The 26586-nt window shown below is 24.4% G+C and overlaps 2 protein-coding genes across 2 annotated transcripts; both read right to left on the bottom strand.

Annotated features, from left to right (window-relative positions):
* Positions 1-15008: 15008 nt before the first annotated feature.
* OCT59_019319 (uncharacterized protein) lies at positions 15009-16136 on the bottom strand (the record flags this gene model as incomplete). The annotated part of the gene is made up of 1 exon (XM_025312599.2): positions 15009-16136. One exon carries the CDS (start codon positions 16134-16136, stop codon positions 15009-15011), a length of 1128 nt encoding a protein of 375 aa, XP_025189171.2.
* A 6496-nt stretch (positions 16137-22632) lies between these two features.
* OCT59_019318 (uncharacterized protein) lies at positions 22633-25884 on the bottom strand (the record flags this gene model as incomplete). The annotated part of the gene is made up of 15 exons (XM_066135950.1): positions 22633-22725; positions 22866-22945; positions 23035-23127; positions 23241-23430; positions 23601-23681; positions 23766-23822; positions 23901-23993; positions 24071-24169; positions 24573-24733; positions 24869-24907; positions 25007-25065; positions 25160-25256; positions 25352-25519; positions 25579-25647; positions 25713-25884. 15 exons carry the CDS (start codon positions 25882-25884, stop codon positions 22633-22635), a joined length of 1551 nt encoding a protein of 516 aa, XP_066005191.1.
* Between the last annotated feature and the right edge of the window lie 702 nt (positions 25885-26586).

Below are 26586 nucleotides of genomic sequence, written 5' to 3'. Positions count from 1 at the left end.
CCTGGACGTGAGGCGAAGCTGAACGACCAGGATTTAAAAAAAAGAACGAACTATGGTAAGTTCATTTCTTTTTTTGTTTTTTTTTATTTTTACTTAAGGAACGTACTAATTAACATTCCCTTTCTTTTTTTAGGAAACCTGGACGTGAGATGAAGCTGAACGACCAGGATTTAAAAAAAGGAAGGTCTGAATCGATCTGTTAGGAGCACTAGCCCCTAAACAATTCCCTTAATTAAAAAATACAAAAAATAATTTCCCTAACGAACTCTTAGAAATTTCTATCAAATGATACCTTCAATTAAAAAATTCTCAAAAAAATAATTTTCTCAAATAAACCCTTAGAAAATTCTCTATCAAAAAATGCCCTAAACGATCTCCTTAGTTAAAAAATTCTCAAAAAATAATTTTTCCAAACTGACTCAAAAAATTTCTCAAAAAAATCTAAAAAATCTAAACGTTTCTTAAATAAAATCCCTATTAAATATTATTCAAATAGACTTTTATAAAAGTTATCTAAAAAATGAATTTAAATAAAAAATTTTAGTTGAAACGGATTATAAATAATACAGTACGTTATACAAAATAAAAATCTTTAACGTATTAAAATTTACATATCGGGTACCTGACATGTGTAAGATAGATCAATGCCCGATATACATATCAGTGACTAATAGTTTAGATATCGGGTACCCGATATGTAAAAATACCCGATATTTATCCGATTAGCCACCGATATATAGGTACCCAGGACTCCGGATATCTCCAAAACAGGTCATAAGTCACACTTTCGGCAGATTGGCCCATTTTTCAGGGGCTCAAAAAATCGTTTTTTGTAAATATCTCGGCATCCAGTAGTCCAATTTTGATGAACTTTTTTTTAAATTGTAGAGCTAAATGAGGGCTACAAAATAAAAAAAAGTTCATTAAAATTGAATTACTGGATGCTGAGATATTTACAAAAAACGATTTTTTTGAGTTTTAGCAAAAGGGGGTAAAAAAAGGGGTGTTTTTGGCCAAAAGTCCATTATGACCTTTATATTAGATATCCGGGGTCCTAGGTACCTGATATGTACCCGATAGAATTGATTTTGACCAGTGCAATTAGTACTAATATCTCTAATTGTTATCACCTTTAAGATTTATAGTAGACTTAAGTATTTATTTATATAACCTCTAAATCTATGATAATAAGCAGGTTACTACAGTAATATCTTTAATATATACCATTTGGTTAGCAACTATCTAGCATTTTCTCTCATGGTCATATATTAAGTAGTATAAGTTTACTCAAAGCTATTACAGCTTGTAATTCCCATACATTACCATACACTACAGTTATTAGTACTTCAAGTAGATTGACTTTTATCTGAACAAAACTTAAGAAATATATAGAATCAATAGTTATGAGATTTAATCCAACCTTTCAAATTACCAATCAGTACTATAATAAGTTAGAAATTGAACTTGAATTCTTTATATATCCTAATATTACTTTAATACTTATCATTTCAGGTTAAGCTGATAGTTTTTGTTAAAAATAAAAATATGCAAATATAAATAATTTTTATTTAACTAGGTAAGATCCTTTATATATTTATTTATTAATATAATTTATAAATTATTATTATTACAAATTATTTTTAAAATTAATAAGATCTATTAATTATAATAAATTATTAAACTAAAAGAATAAATTATAATAAAAATTTTTGCATCAACAAATAAAATTTGAAAAATTTCATATAATTTCAAAGCTTCTGAAGTTGATAAAAAATGGTGCTTGAATTCTTGATGAGTCTCCATCTTCGTTAAATTTCTTACCATGTAAACAACGCTTTCGGGCTGATATTGTCCATTATCGGTGAAAAATTGTATGATATAAAATTTGAAGAGTATGTTATCTAATCCATTTATTATATTTTTCGAAAAAACATTCTTTTACCGGTAAAAACAAGTTTAATTCAACTTGATAATCAACTTTACTTATAGAAATCAGGTTAATTAATAAAAAAAAATGGTCATATATGAGTATATTTGCGTAATAATGGTATTAATTTATGGGTGATTAGCAACTTACAATTACTGTACCTTTACAGCTCTAACTACTCATTCAAATAAATTCATACTAATTATTAACACTTATACATAATCTACATGGAGGATATCACTATTTACATTCTGAAGACAATAAATAGTAGGAATTTTTTTAGCTCACTTCTTTAATCAGTCGTGATTTTCCATAACCAGAACCTTGAAATATTGTACAATGCAATTGACTGATACGATTCCAAGTCCGATAAAAATCTTTCATCTGTCTATGATGCTTGCGGATTGCGGACTAAGTGGGACGAACAGAAATATAAATTTAATGAACCAGCAATATACAATAAGATCAAATAATTACTCGTTTCTATTCAAAATCTGTCATTTAATTCATTGTAAAGGTTATATCATAATTATTTGGCGAGTGAGTTGAGTGGGGGGTTCAGTTCGTCGATGTATTTTTAGAAGTGTTTCGGTTGTAAACTGCTTCCGGGCATCCAATAATAATTGATTTAATAACGAGTGGTATTTTTGATTGACACAATACAATTATCCCAAAACGCATTAGATATGATGAGAAGCATGCGTGTCGAAGGCAGGAACCTGTTCAAGCGACATGGGCACATTAACATGTCCAACTTCCACCATAACATACAAAGCATCGTATAATAGGTAGGAGGTAGAATGTGATATGTTGCCCTATTGAGTACAGAATACAGAACATTTGTTCAGTAATGAGTGATCCGGAAAAGAAGTTACTGTTGGAAAACTTACCGATGACCTGAAATCCGAGCATGCACTTCATATTATAAAAATCAATCGCGTCTTTATTAAATACTGCAATTCAGATGAGATTGGTGCAGAGGAGGTTTTTAGACTTTTGCTTCGCCATGTCCTCTACTTCCTCTACTCGAGCCCCAAGACAGTTGATCAATTTCGCTGATGGTACCGGTTAAGAGTGGACAGGCAATATTAACAATATATTGATCCCAAACTCTCATGAAACCACGTAATGATCATGAACATAAGATTAGTGTCATCTTTCCAAGTCTTGTGCTCATGGTTAAGAAATCATCTACAATTCCATTTTTTTTATCTGCATAATCTATATTAAATGCTTTTTCAAGAATTTCTTTATGCATTTACTATGACGCCTGGTGTAGCTCAGCGCGGGCTAATAAAGGTGCCAATATTTCACTTCCACAAAAGTTTTTGCTCTTAATAATTCTTTCGCGTATTATTTTTTTTTATTCAGTGCTTCGACTTTAATCTGTCAATATACCCGCGTAAAAGTAAACGTATATAAGAAAATTTTGAGGCAATAAAATGTTTGTGTAGATTCTAGATGTTGCAGGCTCAGTTCTTGATTATCATTTCCTACTCGGTGATGATGATTTCGTGTTATAAAAGATTCATAAAGTTTCCGATGATGATGATGCCGTGTTTAAGGGAGTTCGTAAAGTATTTGATAATGGTGCAGTTAAAGACGGTATTTTCAGTAATGAATTGAATAGTTTGCTTGTGATAATCAAGTATTCCTATGTACACGTTTGATTATCAAAGTAAAATTCTTTATTTCCAGAATCCAGATGCTTTGACAATTATTCCTCCGGTAGATATACCTCCTTTACGTATTTCAAAAATATATATATATATATTAGTAAAAGCCACAGAACAGTAAAACAGTATACAAAATTGAATGCTCAACTACAACTAGTATATTATGCTTACCAATTACAATTTGCAATGCATTTTCTTTTGTATTGTATATCAACAAGTCCACCCTGACATATGATCTTCCGATATGGTGACAATGCTTGTGTATAGAACTATCTCCAAAGTTATTCTTTGGCACCAATGAATGATTTTAAGTTTAACTTGTTCATCATCATAATAGATCTTCACAAAATACTCAACGTGTTGCCAATATTTCTTTTTTTGTAGATATTATTCGGCTTCAACTCTGAGGATTGAGTAAGTTTCGTTTAAGTTTCATTTTGATTTAATTTTCTTGTAATTTTATTTTTATTTTTTTATTTTTTTTTGAATATTCATAGACAGAAGCTTCCAAAATTAATTTTTTATACAAAATCTCCAAATATAACACGAAGGGGTTTTCTGATACTTTTTCAATAAACTTTTTCAACTCAAGTTTAATTCATCCACATTACATATGTCTAAACTCTTTAATGCAATTCATTAATTTGACCATTATAACGGACCAGAAGATACTTGAACCAAGTTAATGTTTAAATAAAATAAATAAAGAGTATCAACTTAATAAGTGAACAAGCATGAACAACTAACTACCTATTGTTGTTGATGAGTAGTGAAGTTACCTAGTATGATAAAAGATGTATTTAGATATGAACCATACATTTAACAAGCAAGACTCACACATTAGATAAATAGTAGTAAAGTACATAATATACACCTTAAGCAAACTGCAATTTAGCTATTTGGGCTTGTACCTTTCAATATCTAATGTAATCAATGTAATCACTAACAAAAGACCTAACATCATCATTAGTTTACCATATTCGTCAATGAATAGAAATGTTCTTTCTCATATAAATTCCCATCAATAGTTACCTGGAATTCCCATCATTGTTGATGTACTAGTTGCAGTAACTGAACTTGTTGCTTCTGATAAGACAAAAGAAATATAGATATACAGTATATAATCAGAATTACGACAACTTCTCAAACTGATCAAATCACATTTCTATTATAAACAAAGTTGACATACCTAGAACTTTGATGAATTCTGAAGTTAATTGTCAATATTTTTATATAGATTACTTTTAAACATTTTTAAAAAGAAATCAAAGTATATCATACAAATGAACTAATTTCTTAAAGCTATTATTACAGCTTTTCTTGAAAAAAAAAACAACGTTCAGAATAATGTGTTTAATGTCAGTTGTTCAAAGAATACTTGTAGCTTCTTTGCTTTAATTGCCTCGCAAAGATCAATAAGATTCCCTTGCCCGAAGGTTCTCCGATATATGTGGAGAACAAGTTTTGTACTGATATCAGACAGGGTTATTTTGGTTATTTTTTAGATTAACACTCATTTTGTTTGTAAGGTTTCTTTTTTATCGTAAAAGTGATTTGAAAAAAGTTGCATAGTCGCGCTTATTTAAAATTCGTCAGGTCAGATGATCTTAGTTGTACATCGCGCAGTAAAGTTTCGTGTAATTTTAATATATGCCCAATCATGCGTTAAACCTCAAAAATATAAATTTTGTATTAATTCTTTTTTTTTTTTAAAAAAAAAATAATAATTATAATAATTATACTAATAATAAATATACTTGCTTTAAACTTGATTAACTAATGGGTATTTAAAAATTTTTTAAATTATTCAAATCGGATTCTTTAATGTATGTGCGACTTTATTTAACGATGAATTCGATATATGACTTATATCATACAAATATCATTCGAGAAATTGAATTCACCCAGTGATATGTTAATTGTATCATTGTGTACATACAAAATTAAAAATCGGAATTTTTTATTTTATAAAACAAATCAAATCAAACTAGATATTCAATTAATTATTCAGATTTGTTATGATGCTCTGATCTCATCAGTTAACACTAATATTACTAATATTTAAAAGTTTATTTTTAAACATTTTTAAACATTTTTTTAAAATTGTATACTCTAACAATTAAGAGTGTAATTTATGTAATTGTGTGTAAAACTATACATAATAATAAATTTGAATAAATTCAAATAAGAAAATTATAAAAAAAAAAATTTTAATTACAAATTACTGAAATTACTGAAATTACTAAAATTATTGGAAAAATTTTATATAAACTTATGAAAATTTATATAAGATTACATTTACTTTTAGAATATTTAGAATCTGTCAAATCAGTTATAATAAATTTATCGTATAATTTTTGTTACACATAGTTGATGGACAAACAACAAATTCAAATCTTTATAATTCTAGGTTAATCTTGATTTTGAATTTGTATATCTAGAAATTCTAGAAATTCTTGTATAATATCTTGTATGATATAAATGTATGATATAATGTATTATATAATGTATTATATAATGTTGTTAAATTTATATAATTAAAAAATAACCATTTAAAGCTTTTTTAATTATTTTATGAATAAATCAAAGATTTAGTGTACCAATTCCTTCATACACATAAGATGAGGATAAAATGTACTGGTTCTCCGTACATCTCTTCAATTCATTAGTTTTAAAATATCAATATGACAATATCTAAGTGAAATATCTAATAAAGGGGAATAATATTACTTATGATCAATAATTCACTTATTTAATTCAAAACTTTTGAAAGCGGAATAATTATGATAATCTCATACTACGTATAGAATCCTTGTATCACCAGGATTTGCTGTTTATTTATTGTATTTCAAATTTATTTTGTTTATTTATTATTTTTTTGGGAAATGAAAAAAAAAAAAATGAACTTTTAGTTTGTGTTGTACAAAGGTCAGTATAAATCAGTATAAAGTGAGTCCAATTTCGGTTTGAAACCAATTTTCTTTTACAAAAAAATAAAAAATATAAAAAGTTTTTTTTATGGCAATGCGATCAAATAAATAATCTAATCACGCACTGACGTACAGTACGTAATATCAATAAATATAGAATCAGAAATTTTTCGTTATATCATCAAAATGCCTTCATTACCAATATACCTTGTTAAAAAAAAAAAAGGATCGAACTTAAAATGAAACAAACATTTGGCGTAAATGGCGATATGAATATAACAATAACGCACGTACAGTATCTAGAAATCTAGAAATCATTGTTTTGCAAATAGATTCCAGAAATCTTGTGTTGTACAAACCGATCAGCTGGCCAATTAAAAAGCCCAATTACTATTATAATCATCAAAAGATAAATGATTTTGCAAATCAAGTTCGGTTCGAGTTATTAAAAAATCACTCAATGCGGTGTAACGGAATGCGATAATAAATATGATAATAGGAACATGATAATAATGATAATATCAATAAACAATTCTGTTTCCTTGTTTAAAGGTATGATGGTGGAAGGGGAAAATTTTTTTTTTTTCCGGACCAAATCAGGATATAACGATAAGCCTAAACAAAAAGACAAACAAAATCAGCAGTGAGTTATATCAGTTATATCGGTTATATCGAGTTATATCGAGTTATATCAGGTTTTATGTCGGCTATGTCGGGCTATGTCAGGTTATGTCAGGTTAATGTCAGTAATTATTCAGAAAACATACGGAAAAGCGCATAAATTTTGAAATGGCAATAATTTAGTGCGGAGCTTTCATAATGATCATGCACATGTTTATCGTGGTAACATCAATTGTTTTACATATAAATTATAAATTAGAATTATAATTTGTTTCCCTTTCATTTAAGATCTTTTTTTTTATTCCTAATTTGATTGTTCATTTATTTTTTTACACATTTTTTTTAAATGAGAATGATTATAGTTTTGTGTTGTACAAAAACGATCAACTTGGCCAATTGAAGAATCCAATTTCTAATAACGGATATGATTTGTAATCTGTAAATGATAATTTAAAAACCAAATTCGGTACGAGAACTAACTATTAAAACTAATATTTAACCAAAAAAATATTCTTTAATCACAGTGTAACAATCATTGTAATAATCGTAATGGGCTGTTCGCTAATAATGCAATAATTGATAAACATTCTTTTAAAATGTATTTTTCTTTTTCTTTTTTTCTTTTTTTTTAACGTTATTAGGGTAATTATTACGTTTTATTACAAAATATTTTAAAAACATTTAAATGTTTCACTTCACAAGCACGTTATACATAATAAGAAGTACTTTTAAAATGTTTAATTAATAATCATGTGATTCAAAAAAAAAAATGTTAACTTGGTCAAAGCATATTTTTAAAACACATCAGAGCACATCAGAATACATCAGGATACACAGAATACATCAGAATACATGAGAATACATTACAATACATCCAAATACATTCAAATACATATTGAAAAGAAATGTTAAATATTAACTGCATTTATTTGATATTTTAATATATGTGTTAAATATTTTGCGTCAATCGGCATAATCTTTTGATCTTGGGAACTTTGGGGACTTCTTGTTATAGATATGATTTAAAATTTACTAATTAATATTCAGTCTTAAAATATTTTGGGGAGCCCCAAGTATTAGTACCCTGACTTGTATCAAAATTGGTTAACAATAAAAAAAGAGATACTACTTGTTAAGGATTAATATAAATATCAATATAAAATATAAAATTAAGATCAATATAATTAAAATATATCACGACATCACGACATCACGATATCACGTAAAATGACTTCGCTTGGTAATAATATCCTTAAATATGTTTAAATATGTTTAAATATGTTTAGAATAATATCTATTTGATCGCATTAAACATATTTAAACATAACGCAAAGTAATTATCGCCAAGATGTTACACCATCAATTCATCAATATTTTCGGATTGTTCCGTCACTATCATCATCATCAAAAAAAAAAAAGTTTAAAATTGTTCTTTTTAAGAAAAAAGACTTTCACGTGAATTAGAACGAAAAAAAAAAAATCTTGTTTATGGTTTACGGATTTTTGATTATTAATTGGCCTAGATTTCAACCTTGAAATAGATTTTTAGTTTTTGTTCTCCAATTTATTTTTAAAATGATTGAAAAATTTTTTAATTATAGATATTTTTTTTTAAAAAAAATAAAGTTTTCTTTCAAGAAAAAACTTTTTTTTTTTTATTTGTTTTTACTTTACGTGATTTCGTAATTGTTACCAATGATTATGATGTCTGAGGGTCGACTTTACTATATATATATATCGCGATGATAACGCGTCACATGACTTATCACAATCTCAAATTTCTAACTTCTCAATTACGATCTGATTTTTTTTTTAAATAAAAAAAATATATGGGATAAGAGAGAAATCTCGATGTGACTTAAAATAAAAATATTTTCTTTACCGGCAAATCTGACGAAGCTACTGTATGTTGCAATTTATAAATATTTACTTTTACTGTAACATTTCTTTAGAGAAAGGATATTTTTTTAACATGCAATTTCAAAAAGATTCAGAAAAAGAAAAAAAAAAGTCATGCCAAAAAAAATTTTATTTTTTTTGAATTTAAAAATAACATCTATTTGTTTTACAGAGATCTAAAAATAGAAATTACCAAATAAGGTTACAACAAAAATTTTATCACAACAAAAGGTGGATTTATTTTGGAATTATCCGAATAAAATTCATTGTTTCAATAATTTATAAACCAGACTACATTAATAAATTATGTGAAAATTTTTTGGTCTATTATTCTTCGAACGAAAGTTCCGTATTACAAATATAAATGTATAATGTGAATATAATGTATAATGTGTATAATGTGTATACACTTTAAAAAAATAAAGAGAGGGATTATTTTATGTACGTTAGATTATTGTTATAAAATGTTTATATATGCTGTTATATAAACTGTTGTATAATGTTGTATAATGTTGTTATATAATGTTATATATCACTGTTAAATATTATTGTTATATTTGTTATATTGTACTTTTATGCGTTATACCGTATATTCGCTAAATGTTATCAGTTTTACCGTTAAACATATTGATATATGATTTAAAAATAGATTTGATGGAATTTTCTGTTGCACAAACATGATGTAAACGTTTAATTTGTATGTTTATATGAAAAAAATAACAATTAATATACTTTTATACTTATTTTTTTTTTTTGTAGTCCGAATAAATTATCTGTTATAGTAGAAGCAATAGTAAAGTAATTTATCCTATAATTATCCTAATAATAAATCCTATCGTAATCATTCATCCATATCATTTATCCGTGGACTTTTCGAAAAAAAAAATTTTATCCTGAATTTTATCTCTCCTAAAACAAAGGAAAAAAAAAAAATCCCTAAACAAAGAATCAGAATCCAATATTTCTTGGCTCCTTGGCTCTTTGATTATTTTTCTAACCTGACAAATAAATAGAGTAGATTAAAAAAAGGAAAAGCATAACAAAAGAGTAAATCAAAATATTTCATAATATTGCATTATTTCCATAATAAGTTATAACTTATGAGGGGTTCGTTTTTTTTTTTTCTTGGCGGGGGTTTTTTCACATAAAAAGTTTAAAAAAAAATAAATTTAAGAATTTTTTTTTTATTACAAATATGGAAAAGGAGGTATTTTGAACTTTTTTTTTGTCATGAGTTCCTTTCAAGTAATAACAATTATTTCCATAAAAAGTATTTTTTTTTTCGTTAAAAAAATTTTTTTTTCAATTTCAAAAAGAAAATCCAATCATAACTTAAATTAGATTATTTTTTTATTTTTTGGTTTGTTAAAGCGTTATATCGTCATAATGTCATAATGTCATAAAATGCGATTAAATGCGCGCATTTTCTTATGACTTTTTGTTGCCATTAAAATACAAGATTTTTTTTAAATTATAATTTATTTATTATCACACTATTATCCCTATAACCCTATTATTCTCTTATCACATTATTATTATTTTTCACTTTTCCTTTTTTCTTTTAATTGATCTAAAAGAAAGGAAGACATTGTTTTTAATCTGTCCTTTTTATACACATTTAAAATAATCTAGACCATTTTTATTATGTTATTGTACAATCGCAATACCGTACGCAAATTTACCACAAAACCGAATTATTTATTACATCAAATTAAATAATTTTTAAGGAGAGAAAAAAAAAATAATAATTCGGTGTTATGTATATGTTAAAAAGAATTTGAGTTTTTCGTCAAAAAAAAAAAAAAATTCTAGGTAACTTTGAGAACATAATTAATGGTTTATGAATTGTTCGAAGACACTCTTCATTAAAACATTTCACAAACCTCTCACGAACCTCTTACAAAGTTTACAAAGAGTAAAAAAAATTTTTTTAAAAAACAAACATGGAAACAAGTTTTTTTTTTTTAAAAAAAAAAAAAGAAAGTAAGAAAATGGAATTTTTTTTAATTGTAAAAAGAAAAAGTTATTTTTAATAAAAATATTTTAGTTTACAATTTGTTGACATCTATTAATAGTACTTTTTGTTACAAATATACGTTACAAATATATACGTTACAAATATACGTTACAATTATACGTTACAATTTAAATATACAAAGAGTAAATAAAAAAATTTTACTACAATCCCTAAAAAACTTTGGCGCCAAAGATCGTCAAATATTTAAAAAATTAATTAATTTAATATAATATTTAACTGTTAATATATATAAAAATTTTTTATCTTTTTTTTTCTTTAATCATTTTTCAAAAAAAATCTTTTTAAACTTAATAATTTAAAATTTACTTTATAATACGCCCTTATAATACAATATGTTGTTTAATTTTTTTTTTTATAGACATGACATTAAAAAAAAAAAATTTCTTTTTTTCGAAAAAAAAAAAAAAAAGTTTTAGAAAAAATCATATATTTTAGAAAAATTAATTATATATATAATTTTTTTTTTAAAAATAAAATTCTTTGAATGATAAATAATTTCTATAAATAAATCAAACAATGTTTGTTCGAGATTCTATTAATTCGAGATCACAGAAAAAAAAAAAAGATCACACCACAAAAAGAAATTGAAATTTTTTTCAATAAGTATTAAATTAATCAAAAACTTCTCACGACAACTTATATTTCACATCATCACATGAATTTTTTTTTTGGGTTTAACGAAAAAAGCTGAATAACAAAATTTGTGGCAATGCAAATTTTAATTACCATAAAAAGAAAAAGAAATGTAAATCTTTTTTTTATATCGCAATAATAATATCGCATAAATGAAATAAAATATCGCATAAATGAAAATGAATGAAATAATTGAAATAATTGAAATAATTGAAACAAAAAAAAAGAAAAAACCAACAAACCCAACTCTTTTTGTAAAAATTAATTGTTTGTAATAAAGCAATTTTTTTAAAATCGTCAAAATTTTTAATTAAAATAATTATATTAAGAAATTTATACCATCATAAATGTATATCATATCAAAAACGGAGTTGACATATCCGTCCATTACGGCGTTAGCATACGATAGATACAAGGTACGTACTTTTATACTTTTATAAGTTTGTAATAGTAAAATGTACGTACAGTACTCCATTCTATTCATTTTTACTCATTTTTTACTCTCATTCATATTATTTTTGGTTGTACCTAAAAAGATATAATAACATGGTCAATTACTTAAAATAAACCGTTTTAATTTGTAAATAATTTGTAAATAATAATTTTTTTTTAAAAAGAAACAATTTTTTTTATAAAACAATAATAATAAATGCAAAACTTTGATCTAAAAATAATTCAAATATTTTGTTCACCTGAGTCTTTTTTTTTTCATTAAATTAATTTAATATTATTTACAACAACAAGTAAATATTTTATTTTACCTCTTTATTTTTTTTCTTTTTTTATTTTTTTTTTAATTTTATTTTTTATTTTTTTCATAAATTTTTTTAATTTTATTTTTTTTTTAATATATTATATACATTATACAGACACAAAACATTATTTCTGGACTTTAAAAAATCCAGAATTTTCTATTATAACAAAATTTACCCGGAACCATGTAAATATTGTAAATATTGTAAATATGTCAAAAAATGGTCATTTTTCATTTATGTAAGATTATCATCACATCAGCACAATTAATCGGAACTTACTCTTTTCCATAAACAATATCCAATTATAACTTACCCTTTGAGAAAAAAATTTCATGCAAAATGTTGTTCAGGTGATGGTGATTCAATTGATTCATGTATTCTTGAAGGTAATACAACAGCGTACTGATATGTAACCCCAGCCTTTTGTTTAAAAAGAGAAAACCTAAATTTAAATTTATTTTTCATTTTAGGTAAAAACAAAAGAGTTTTATTTTTTTTCTCTAAAGGAATCTTCTACTATTAAAGAAAGTAGCAGAATCCAGCATAAAAAAAACTCCATAAACGTAAAATCCCGCAAAATAGGTATATTATAGATATTGTAGTGATGTAGTTAGTCTATAGACCCTTCCAGAGTCAGAGCTCATTTACAAGGGATTATTATTAGGGTGATGTAATTATATATATGCATGTGTAATAACTTATTTTGTATGGGGCAGTTGGGCAGTTTTGGTTTTCCTACTGTCTTAAAAAAGAAGATGCACATACAATGATTTAGGTTAAATTGCGGTTAAAAATAACGTGAAATTCAGTAAAGTCATTAACGTGTTTTAATAAAATTAACATATGGATATGGAGGTTTAAAATGAGTGGTATGTTTTAATATGTTTAATTATGTTTAATATGTTTAAATATATTTAAAGTGACAGGAATGTATGTATTGTATATTAATTGTTATAATTCATTGTAATTTTTTTTTTTGTGAATTGTGACTTTAGAGTACCATTCGTAAAAATAGCTGATTGATTGATAAAAATTGATGGATTGATAATTTTGATAATTATCCCCTTATCCATATTTCACAATTCTTCACAATTCTTTTACAATTCTTTTACAATTCTTTTTACAATTCTTTAACATTTCTCTCACATGTTTCTATCACGTTTCTACCATGTTTCTGTCATATTTCTATTATAATGTCATTATTTTTTTTATATATATTTCTTATTTCTTTCAATTGCTTCGAATAATCGACTTTTAAAAACGTACATTATATAATAAGGAATATTGGCAAGATTGGCGAAATTTTGGGCGTTTTCGTATGTATTCTTTTCTTTAGTCATATGCAAAATAAAAGAAACAGATGTCAATTTTATCATTTCACTTATTAATTGATATTCTTTTTTAGGTATCTTGGCTATTAATTAATATTTCTCATACAAAATTTTTCTTAGGAAGTTCATTTGAAATCTTTTTTTATGGTTTTTAATAGAATATAATAAGGAAAAGTGGTTTTTAAATGGAGAAAATTTTTAAGTGGAGAAAATTTTTAAGTGGAAAATATGCAAAAGTTTAAATCAAGAATTCAAACGTGAACGTGAAAATTTTTTTTTTTAAATCTTATCTACGAGAGATTTTGTTACTCTTTTTGATTTTTTTATTTACATTAAAAAAAAGAAGAAAAGTTATACAGGGAAAAAAAAAGCAACAAACAATGAAACAAAATAATAATATATATATATACTAAAAAAAAAAAAGTAGAAGGAAAAAGAAAAAATTGAATTATGATAAATTTATACAAAGAAAGAAAAGAAAGAAAAGAAAAGAAAAGAAAAAAAAATAGGATAAAAAGATTCGGAAAAAAGTTATATATATATATATTATACCTCTCTTGTCCTTATTTTTTTTTTTTTTGGATACTATTTTACATATATATAAAAAAAGAAAAGAAAGAAATATAAAAAAAAAAAATTATTTTTTTTTCTAATAACTAAAGAAATAAAAAAAAAACATAATTTGTAAATCCTTAAAAAGTTGTTTGGTTGTTTTATAGTTTTTATCGCTTTTTTTTTTTTTTTTTTTTTTTTTTTTTTTTTTTTTTTTTTTTTTTTTTCTTTTTTTTTTTTTTATAAAAAAAAAAAGGAATCGATATATAAAAGTTTGGTTTTCATGTTGTAAAACTCGTGTAAATGTAAAACTTCGTGTTAAATCGTGTTAAATCGTGTAAAATCGTGTAAAATGTTTGTGACAATTCATACTTGATATTTATCAAAATATTAAAGACAAAGAAATTAGGATATTCTATATAAATCGCGAGTAAAAAAAAAAAAAATTAATAATATATATAAAAGTTTACGAGATTTATATTTCCTTATAGTTCATTGAAAAAGAAATCATCGTTTCTTTTCAAAAAACAAAAAAAAGATAGTTTTTTTTTTTGCGAAAATGTAATAAATTTTTCCCCTGAGAGATTAAAAAGTCTACTACTACGAAAATTCGAAAATTCAAAATTGCGAAAAAACTTAAAAAAATTTAACTTTGGAAAGAAGGATATGATTGTCCAGAATATAAATATAATCCAGAAGGTGATGATAGTGGGGATTGACAGGTTATAGAATCTGTAAAATTAGGGGTTGAAAAATCGGATTTTTCATAAAATCCACCATCATCAATTTCTGGTGAGAATAATAAAGAAATATCATCAATTGAAGAAGAAATATCATCAATTGAAGAATTTGAAGAAGGGGACATGGATTCTAACATTTGAGCTTCTAATGAAGAAAATCCCATAATTGGTGAATTAATCAAATCATCAAAAGTAGGACTAGTAGGAGAGTATGAAGGACCAAAAGATACTGAAGGATTATTATGTTGAATAGATGAGGAAATATTAGGAGACCATTGACATTGAAAAATGTTATCCGGGAAACAATCTTGCTGCGGAATTGAATGAATTGAACCATGTTGAGGAAGAGTTACATTATCAAGAGAATATTTTTCTAAACCTGAGGTACCAATAGAGAAAGAAGGAATTTGTTCAGGTTCTTTATTAGAATAATTTCTTTGAAATCCATTTGATGGGATTGAATATTGAAATAATCGGTCATATATATTATTAATATTATAAAAATCATCAGGATTCTGGAATTGATGAGATTGGTTAGATTGGTTAGATTGACCAGAAAGATCGTCTAATTTAGGACCATTTCCATTGGATTCACTTTTTGATGATAAAGTAGGTCGAGTTGGTAAATATTTATAATTGATTTGTTGTTGCGTACTTCCAGTATCACGAACATACATTTTCTCTGCTTCGCTTGAAAGTTTAGTGTAAGCTTCTTTAACAAATTCACTCTCTTTTTTCCAAGATGTTGAAATCATTGGACTTAATTCGGTCATAGAAATATGATAACCTTGTGATTTCAAATATTGAACATATTCATTACGATACATAATAAAAGCGTTTGGAAATCTGGCCAATCTTGGTTTTGCGACAAGTTTTGCGACAATTTGTTCAACCCTTTGAGTAGGGGGGAAAGGAAGAGGTAAAGGTGGGGAAGATGGGGAAGGCTTTTTTAGGTCAAGCTTGATCTTTACTTGTCCTTGTCTCATATTACGAATTTTAGTATCTGAGGATCTCTTTGAGGTTTTCTTGGTCATCTTTAAAAGAAAAAAGTTTTTTGGAAAAGTTTTGGAAAGAGGTTTGGAAAAAAAAGTTTTTTTTTTTAAAAAAAAATTTAAATTTTATTTTATTTTATTTTTTTTTTACTTTTTTATTCGTAAAAAAAAAAATATATAATTTGTTAAACACGAAAAAAAACGGTTCAAGGTAACTATTTATTTTTTTTAAAAAAAAATTATTCCTTTTGGTAATAATTATTTATTTTTCGGATGTAAAGATGAAAAAAAAAAAACAATTTCCTCTGACTGCAAATTTATAAGATTTTTTTTTCCAGAGTAAACATTTTTTGATTGGTAAATAGTATTAACATATATAAAAAAAAACAACATATTAAAAATTTTAAACTAACAATTAATAGCAACAATAAAAAAAAAAAAATTTTTACAAACAATTTTCCTAAAAATTCTATTTATAGATTGTGTAATTATTGTAATTACACACTAATTAAACTAAAGATATAAATAGAAAAAAAAGGCAACAAAATGATTTTATCACCAGAAAAGTGGCTAAACCTAATTTATATAATGTATTTCTTATGTAAAAATGGAGTTATTTGTAAATTTGGTAAATCATAAAATTACAATATTGTTATTATATATAAAAATGTAAATGTATAATGCGGCATGTGTTTTTTTTCTGAATTTTGATATGATTTTCTTTCCGAGCTAATAATGCTAATAACATAAATAAAAAATTAATATTACTAAACCTTTTCTTAACTATTATTCAACTTATTCAAATATTTTTTTTTTACTCCTATTTAAAAAAAAAATTTTTTACTCCGTATAACCGTATAATAGATATTAATAAGAATATTCTTTCTCGGAGTATCGGAGCAGCACGAGGTGGGATAATATAAATAGTAAATCGTAAGGTGATTATTATGCATTATAATATGAATTCGTGTGAAATTATAGTAATATATTTTTAGATAATATATATATATATATATATATAATATAATAATAATAATTCCGGTATATATATATTATATAATTCAAGTTACGGCACATACATTGTATTTACGGTATATATTTTATCGGTATGTATGGTATGTATGGTATATATGGTATATATTTTAAGGTATATAACTACCATATTCTTAAATAATATGTAACTGTTATATATTGTAATTCGGTATAATTTATTTTAATTACCAAAAACATTCAAAAATAAATTTATTTTTAATTTTTTTTTTTTTTTACGAGCGCGTCAAAAAAATTAATCACATTAAAATTATCTTTTATGTTTATTTCATAGTAAAAACATTTAAATCTCAAAAATATTTAAAAAGATTACAATTTCTATTCTTCTTGGATGTTCCAGTAACTAAACCGTAAAAATAAGAGATCATCCAGAGTACTGAACTCAACAATCAAGAAAAAAAAAGAAAAATTTTTTTTTTTTGGGATCTCTCCCAAAAATATCAAAATTTGATATATAATTAGTTTATAAACACAAGTTAAAAAGTAAAAAAATTGTATAAAAAAGTACAAGACAACAAATAAAAAAGTCATTGTATAATATAAGATGAGGGATCAACATTTTCATCGGTTTAACTTGATTTAAATGTTTATTTATTATCTTGTTCTTATTTGTAATTTGTGTCTAAATTACACAATTGAGAAAAAAAAAAAATAAAAATTTTTTATTAAACGAAACCGAATAAGTTCTTTTGGTACCTATTTTACATTATCATTTAAATAATCTTTTAACCTAACTGATATATTTGATTAATCTGTTGTGACATCTGTATGTTAGGTTTTATGGCGTTTGTACGTAACAAACTTGTATTACCAGCCAGGGTATTGTGCAGTATATCATCAGATCATCGATATGATGTGATAAACAAATGTGCTGTTGCAAGTACTGCATATAAATCAAATACTATATTAAATACTATATTAATACTATTCTAAATACTATGTTTATATATATCATATACTGCGTTAAATATACTTTATATATATCATAATAATGTAAATCATCATATTTTATCTAATCAATAAATATAAATATATATATATATTATCTGTTATAAATATATAAATATAAATATTTATCATATTTTTTTATCTCACATCTTATATTTTAAATATCTCATAATCTAATATCACCTAAAAAAAGTATGCTTATCCGATTTAAGGTTTATTTTTTGTTTATTTTCGAATACCTATTTAATAAACTTTCCTGATATCGGTTAGAATAATTTTTGATATTTCATTGATAAAAAAGATAAAAATGTTGGAGGATAATCTAATGGCTTTAACAAGCCACAAAAATTTTTTACGGTATGTTAATTAGTATTTTCCGTTTTATTATTTATTTTTTCAATGAAAATTAATTTATTTGTAAATTTGATAGTTAAAAAAAAAAGTTCCCTTGTTTTTTTTGACGCCCAAAATGTACTACTTCATGATAAAGTTTTAAATAAAAACTGATTACAAAAGATTGATATTACGTATTTATAAATGCTTTTTATGTCATAATAATAATACGTCAGATACTCAGAGTACCTCAGTATGAAATTAAACAATTATAGTATGGGTATAGGTCAATGATACCTGTAAAAAGGGTGTTATTTGGGTTATTTAGGAAGATGAAATAAATCATAGTCAAATTCCTTTACAAGTATTATTCATAGGGAAATTATTATTTTATGTGTGAGTATGCGAGATGTTTTCTTTCTCACTGCATAAAAATAAATATATATGGATAGTATGTGAAATTGACAAAAAAGGTTTCTTTATAGTGTATTACAGATCACGTGATTATCATGTTCACTCTTGTTACTCTTTGTTTAAATCATCATTTTAGTGTTCCTGAGAATATATCTTTTGGCGCAGTAGTTTTAATGTTTTAATCTTTTATGCAGTTTCTGGTAAATTAAAAATCTGGGGTTAAAAGTAAATTTCTCATCGTTTGGCTAAAATCGTATTAGCATTTCACGTGAATAACGTTTAAAAATTTTTATTCGGCGTAGTAAGATCGCTAAGTAATTTTTTTTTTTTTTTAAAAAAAAAAAGAAAAGAAAACATAAAGTTTAAAAAGATAATAATTGATAAGAATAGTAAAAAAAAAAAAAAGAGAAAAAATTATAAAATCTTGAATCGCAAAAAAAATCGAAACAGAAATTGAAAATCCAAACAAGAGTCTATAAATATCTGTAAAATTTTCATAGTGGAATATAGAAAGAAAATGTTTTTTTTTTTTTGCATAATTTGTTTTTTTTTTTTTATTTTCTTTTTATTTTTTTTCTTTTTATTTTTCTATAATTTCATATAAATTCATAGAAATGCATGATTTAAAAAAATATATATAAAAATGGTATATCATAGTAAAAAAAAAAAAAAAAAAAAAAAAGAAAGAAAATATTTCAAATTTCTCTAAAAAAAAATTTATTTTATAATAAAAAAATTACTTTATAATAAAAAAATTTTCTTTATAACTTTATATGTTTTATATGATAAAAATGATAAAAAATGAACTTTATATGATTATTTATATATAATACTCCTATCTCCTATCTCCTATCAGTAATTTTTAATTTTTCTCCTTTTCTTTTCTCCTTTCCTCCTTTCTTTCTTTAAATTTTTGGAATTTCTATACTAAATCTTTTTTTGGATTGACCAACTACAATTGGTTTGATTTCTCTCAACCCTCTTTTTACGTTGTTTTTCTATGAATTGATTTGCGGTTTTTTTCTGGTCGCACAAAACGTATGATCGCCCGATAAATTTTGGCGTGTAACCGCCTAATCTACCTACCTTATTTTTTCCCTTTCAATCCACAACAAACCACAAACCACTATATATATCTGAAATATATATATATATAATCGCTTTATTATCAGCCACATTTTAACTAATGTTCCCCGCCATCAAAAAATTTTTTTTTAATTGTGATCTTAAAAATGGTATGAAATATAATCAAAAACGTAAACTTTCATAATAATTGAACTCAGCTGACCTGGCTGAAAGAAATTAGTATGAATACGCGGAATTTCCGATTAATTATATACATGGTTTTTTTTTTATATTATAAATAGGTAATACGATTTTTAAAAGATTCTTTTTTTATGGTAAAGATATACTTGCTAATTGATATATTTGGTCGGTTGTAAAATCCATATATATATATTTATATATAAACCATTATTATTATCATACTTTATATAGTTTCATTGTTCCATTTTAATTTATATTAGCTTTTATCCGCCACGCATAAGCCAAGTATTGATTTAGTATTTCGTTTTATTTGACGGGGATTTTACGAACAAGGTTATCTTGTATCTGTCAATCAATGATCAGATGTGAGATGAAATCTTTAAAAAGGTTAAACAAAAGAGAAAAAGTTTTTCGAGAAAATGTAAATAAAAAAATTTGAAATTTTTAAAATTTTTTTTTTTTATAAATACACATTATAAAAAAAAACCTTAAAAAATTTTAATGCCCATGCGTTATATGCGTTAAATACTTGACTAAAAAAACTCTAAAAAACTCTAAAAAAACTCTAAAAAAAACTCTAATAATCTTCTTTTTTTTTTTATCTATCGATCGATCGCATCAAAAATATCATTTACTCAGTGAAATAAATAAATATGTATATGTATGTATATTAATAATGAATTGCTTCTCAAAAAAAAAAAAATCTCGAAGAATGTGAAACGTCATAATCGAATCATTTTTAACTTTTTCCTTTTTCACGAGTTAAAAAATTTTCCATGTGTTATTTACACCTGATTTTAATTTTTTTTTTATGAGAAGATCTCAAAAAACCTGTAAAACCTGAAAATAACATTGTAAAGCAATATTTTAAGAAACGAAATAATGAATAATCTTTTTGGTATGAATAATTTTAATTTTTTGGGTAAGTTCATTTTTTTAAACTTTTTTATTTTTTTAAACTTTTTCTTTTTTATTTTGTTTATTATATTATATTTTACATTTTTATTTTTTTTTGTCGTTTTTTTTTTAAGGTTTGTTTACATAAAAGATCTTAAAAACATTCATGATTACTATTTTTGGAAGTTTAATCATCGATAAACTTTTTCCTAGAAAATTTTTCTTTTTAAAAAAAAATTTTTTTTTTTTCAACAAAGAAAAATACTTTATTATAATACTACCATATTCGGTTCATTTCCCCGCAAAAAAAAAAAAAAAATTTATCAAAAAAAGAATCAAAAAAGCAAGATAACAAATAAAGCAAGGTTACAAAAAAAAAAAAAAAAACTTTAAATAAACTTTTTTAATTAAACAAAAAAAGTAAATACAATATTGTATTTGACTTTTCAAAGATTGGTAATACCCTTTTCAAGATTGGTAATACTTTTCAAGATTGGTAATATTTTTCAAGATAGGTAATATTTTTCAAGATTGGTAATATTTTCAAGATTGGTAACATGAAATAAAAATAATGAAATCAAGTTTTGATAACTCGCATAAATCATAGTAAGAATAACAATAAAAACTTGTTTAATATAATGATTTTTTAATATAATATAATAAAAAAAAAAATTCGAAAATATCACTTTCTTAATTTATCCAAGAAAAGAGATAAGGAAGAGATAAGAAAGAGATTCTATAAAAAGGTATTGTTTTTAAAATTTTTTTTTGATTAGATAATTTAAAAACTTAATTTATTTATTTATGTATTTTTTTATTTATTTATTTATATTTTTTTTATTTTATTTATTTATTTATTACTTTTAAAAAAAAAATCTTAAAACAATAGAAAAAAAAATAATTATCTCGTGAAAAATGAACATTAAATAATAGTTCACATGTCTACGATAAAATAGATAAAATCGGGAAATCTGTTTAATCGATTTTTTTTTTTTACAAGATCTTGGGTTAAATCGTTTATATTCGGCAATATTTAAATATTTGTAATATTTGTAATATTTGATTATCCAACTTGATCTAAACTAAATATTATATTATAAATAATTAAGTTTCGGTCTTTGATTTCGCGAGATAATAAGATAAATAATAAAAGGTAAAATTAATGATTGTTATGTAAAAGAAACTTACACACAAAAAAGTACAAATAAAAAAACCATTGATTACTCTAAATAGTATAAATTATTGGGGCTTAAATCAAAAAATATTTTTTTTTTTTATGGTTAAATTCATAGAAAAAAAAGGTTTTTTTTCGGTTATTTTAAATCTCCTTAAAAATTTCCCTTGCATTAAAATTTTCTTAATAAAGTAATTTTTCTATGAACTCATACTAATTTATTTAATTCTCACGTTTTTTTTTATATAATAAAAATAAAAAAAAAGATATAAATAATCGTATTATTCGAGTCATGGAAAATAAATTCTTTCAATAAAAAAAAGTTTTGCATGTTTTTCTCGTATATCATCTTGTTGTCATATGCGATTATAACCTGATATGTATATTTCCATCCTAATTAGTAAACAATTGATTTGCGTCATTTTATTTGTGGTAAAAAGGTAACCTTAAATTTTTTTAGTAACGTCTACGAATTATGTTTAATATTTTGGTTATCATTTGATTTTCAAATCCATTGGAAAATACTCTTGATAATATTCCTCCCGTCATCTTCAAAAGTGCAAAGATCATAAAAAATTAATTTTTTACTTTTTTTGTTTTTTTTTAAAAAAATACAAGAAAGCAAGGAAGTAAAGGAAGTAAGAAAGTAAGGAAGTAAGAAAGTAAGAAAGCATATTTGTAATATTTACCACCAAAACGAAAGACTGAATGAATTGTTCATCGAATGTTTCATATTGATTAATGTAACGATATAATAATTGCATCGTTACTGTGGATGTTAAAAAATTGGGTATATATTAATCATGTATTAGTCATATATTAGTCATATTTTTTAGGTTATACTAGTTAATTACATACATGAAATTGCCACCATTTTACCAAATAATATCCAAAATATAAGAGTAAATAACGGAATCACATAAATTACATTATTTGTAAAAGGTTTTCCGTCTAAAAGACCAAAAAGTCGAACCAAAAGTTTAAACCAAAAGTTGGACCAAAAAAAAAAAAAGCTATTAAATATTAAAACCTCTTTATATCATAACTTATTAATTAGTATTTACCATAAATCCAATTAATGAAATCAATTGAAACTTTTAATGGTTTCAAAAATTTCATAAAATCTTGATGAATTTTTTTTGCATCGCTTAATGATTTCGTTAATTCTTGAATTTCGTTTTGTGAAATATCTAATAAATTTTGTAAATTTTCTTTCGCTTCTTGTAATTGGTTTAATAATTCGTCATGTTTGTTCTAAAGGGAAAGGTGCGAGAATGTGAAAGAATATAAAAAGAATATGATAGAATATAAAAGAATACGAGAGAAATGAGATAATATAAAAAAATGTGACAATATGAGAGAAATGCGAGAAAATTCTGTGAAATTAGTTTTATATGTACGTATGTATAGTATATAGTATATACCTTAACATCTTCCATATTATCATATACTTGCTCTTGTGATAATAGTATATCTCTTGCCACTGCGTCAATCTTTTGTAGGTGCTAATTTTTTTACTTACTCTTGTTGACCATTCTCTTTGAATTATGCTAAAAAAAATTTTGTAAAAATTATTTAATTTTGCTTGCCTGATAAATCTGTCCCAATTTTTCAAAGTTTACTTGAATTATATCTTTTGATGTCACCTTTTTTTATATGAATATAGTAATATTTTAATAAAAAAATAAAACGTATTTATCATAATATTAAAAAAAATGATCTACCGTTAATTCTTTAATAGTACTTAATTGTTGTTCATTTGCATTATTAATTTCATCAAGAATTATCCTTGCATTAGGTACAAATTTACCAAGTTCCTAAAAATTAATGAAATATTTCACGTGATATATACTGTATATATATAACTGCATTAAATCGTGTTAAAGACTATTACCTCGTTAAGATGAATTATTTGACTTAAAGCACTTTGAGTAATTATTTGAAAATCCGATAAAATTCCTTTTAATGATCCCATATTAAACGAAGTCGTTTCCTATAATTAAAAAAAAGTATATATATGGTTAAAAAGTATAATATAGGTTAAAATTCACATTTTTGCTATGACGATCATTTTTTAGTCGAAAAGTCGTTAAAGACAAGGGTATGTTAAAGACAAAGTATAGCCTGTATAGGTAGTATATGAATATCACGCATATGGTAGTACATAGGTTGATATGGCCGTATGGGAGGACATCGCTCACACAACACCACAACACAACACTTGTGGGACCTCATGACGATCATTTTTTAGACGAAATTCATATAGTATGGGTACCCATGGGGCATGGGCGATACACGTATATGGGTGTATCACGTATGATAAGTATATCTGATATGGTATTGGCGCTCACTTATAGGATCAAATCTTTGAATCCGAATATTTTCTTGTATCTTACCTCAAGCTCATTTACATCTTTTGCCATATTTGTTAGAAATTTCTTAATTTGAGATAATCGGTTCACTTCCTCTTTACGCAAAGTCATCATAATTTCATGTAAATGTTTTAATATATGATGATATTTAAATGTGACGTTTCTATTATATTCTTCCAATAAATCTTGTGGTGATGGGAAATATATTAGAATGATTAGAATTATTAGAATTATTAGAATGATTAGAAATTAGAATTATAGAGATGTCATCTTTGGAATTTATGAAACGTCGAGTTTAGGATTTAGGAAACATATCTTACCTCGTTCAAGAGAATATCTCATGGCAAAACACATTTGAGCTACATTTACAAAAAGAAGAAATGTTTTAAATGTTTGTTAATTGTTTATTTGTTATGTATTTATTTATTTATTTTATTGATTTAATTAATTATACGTACAAACTTCACGGAAATATCCAGAATATGTGGTCCAAAATTGAGGAATTCTCGAAATAGATCTATAAAAAAAAAATTTGTTAGTATTGTTAGTCACTTGATCAACTTTTCGTTAATATCTCCCGTCAGTATGATCAATCCTAATTATTCACATACTCGATACATTTTCCAACATCATGATCAATATCATCACATTCCATAGGAAAGGCAAGGTTAGCAGTAGCAAGTTCGCATTTAGCTAAACGAATCGCATCTTTTTTTCAAAGAAATTTTATAATAAATTTAATAAATTTATTAAAAGAAATTACAATATTAAGTAAAAAAAAAAGAGTCCTTGATTAAACTTACATTGTATCTTATCATTATTAGATAAATTTACATTTTTACAACCATTTTTTAATGTTGTTGTGGCTTCTTTGAAACAATCATGTTTTTTTTCTAATATCGTTAACGATGCTTTTTTGTTTTTACGACAACGACAAACAACGACAAACAACGACAGAGAACGACAGACAACTATTAATTTTTTGCAATTTATATCATTTTGTATCATTTTAAGAAAAAAATTTTTTTACCTTGACCATGTTCAATAATCATTCTTTCTTCGTTTGATATTTCAAAAAATTTCAAAAAACTCAAATTTCCTATAATAAGTTAAAATAATGTAAATTAATGTTTTTACCTAAATTTTTGTAACATGATACCTAACCTAATGAATCATCATTATTCACATCATCCATTGGTAAAAGAAATGTTGAATCCTCATTAAATTTCAAAAAACTTGGCAAGTACCATCCATTAAATCCAAAAACTCCAAAAACAAGACGAAAGAAAATTAGATAATTTATCATTAAAATTATTTTCAATTTTTTAGCAACCATTTTTAGGTTATTCTAGGAAAAGAATGGAAAGAATTTTTTTGGAATATTATTAAGAATTATTGTGAAATATATATTGTAGGAAAAGTAGATTGAGGAGACGCCGAGATGGAATGCTAGGATAGAATAGATGGAATATGATTATTATGAGGATAATATGATTATCAGGATAGAATATGATTATTGTAGAATACCAGGATAGAATATGATTATTGTAGAATGCCAGGATAGAATATGATTATTGTGGAATGCCAAGATAAAATGTGATTATAGAATATGATTATTATGAGGATAGAATCCGATTATGATTATTGTGGAATGCCAAGATAGAATATGAAATGTGAGGATAAAATACGATTTGATTATTAGGATAGAATACGATTATTAGAATAGAATACAATAGAATACGATTATTAAGATAGAATTATTAGGATAGTACGTAACGCTAGAATAGGATATATGATTACTAAGTAGAATTAATTGATTACTCGAGATCAATATATACATGCTGTCATTAGATTTGTAGTTACTATACATAACTACTATTATTCATACATTATCGGAAATAAATTCATTGTGCGATAAACATTTTAATTTCCGGAAAAATAAAAAAAAATCATCTTTCGATAATTACGATCCTTTTTATAAATCTTTAAAAATTATTTTAAAAAGGAAATAAAAAAAAAAAGTTTCAACTTTGTACGG

Source organism: Rhizophagus irregularis, chromosome 28 (genome assembly GCF_026210795.1).
Source record: "Rhizophagus irregularis chromosome 28, complete sequence".
NCBI lineage: Eukaryota > Fungi > Glomeromycota > Glomeromycetes > Glomerales > Glomeraceae > Rhizophagus > Rhizophagus irregularis.
Note: the sequence above shows the minus strand (reverse complement) of the source record. Positions and strands in the feature narration are given on the sequence as shown.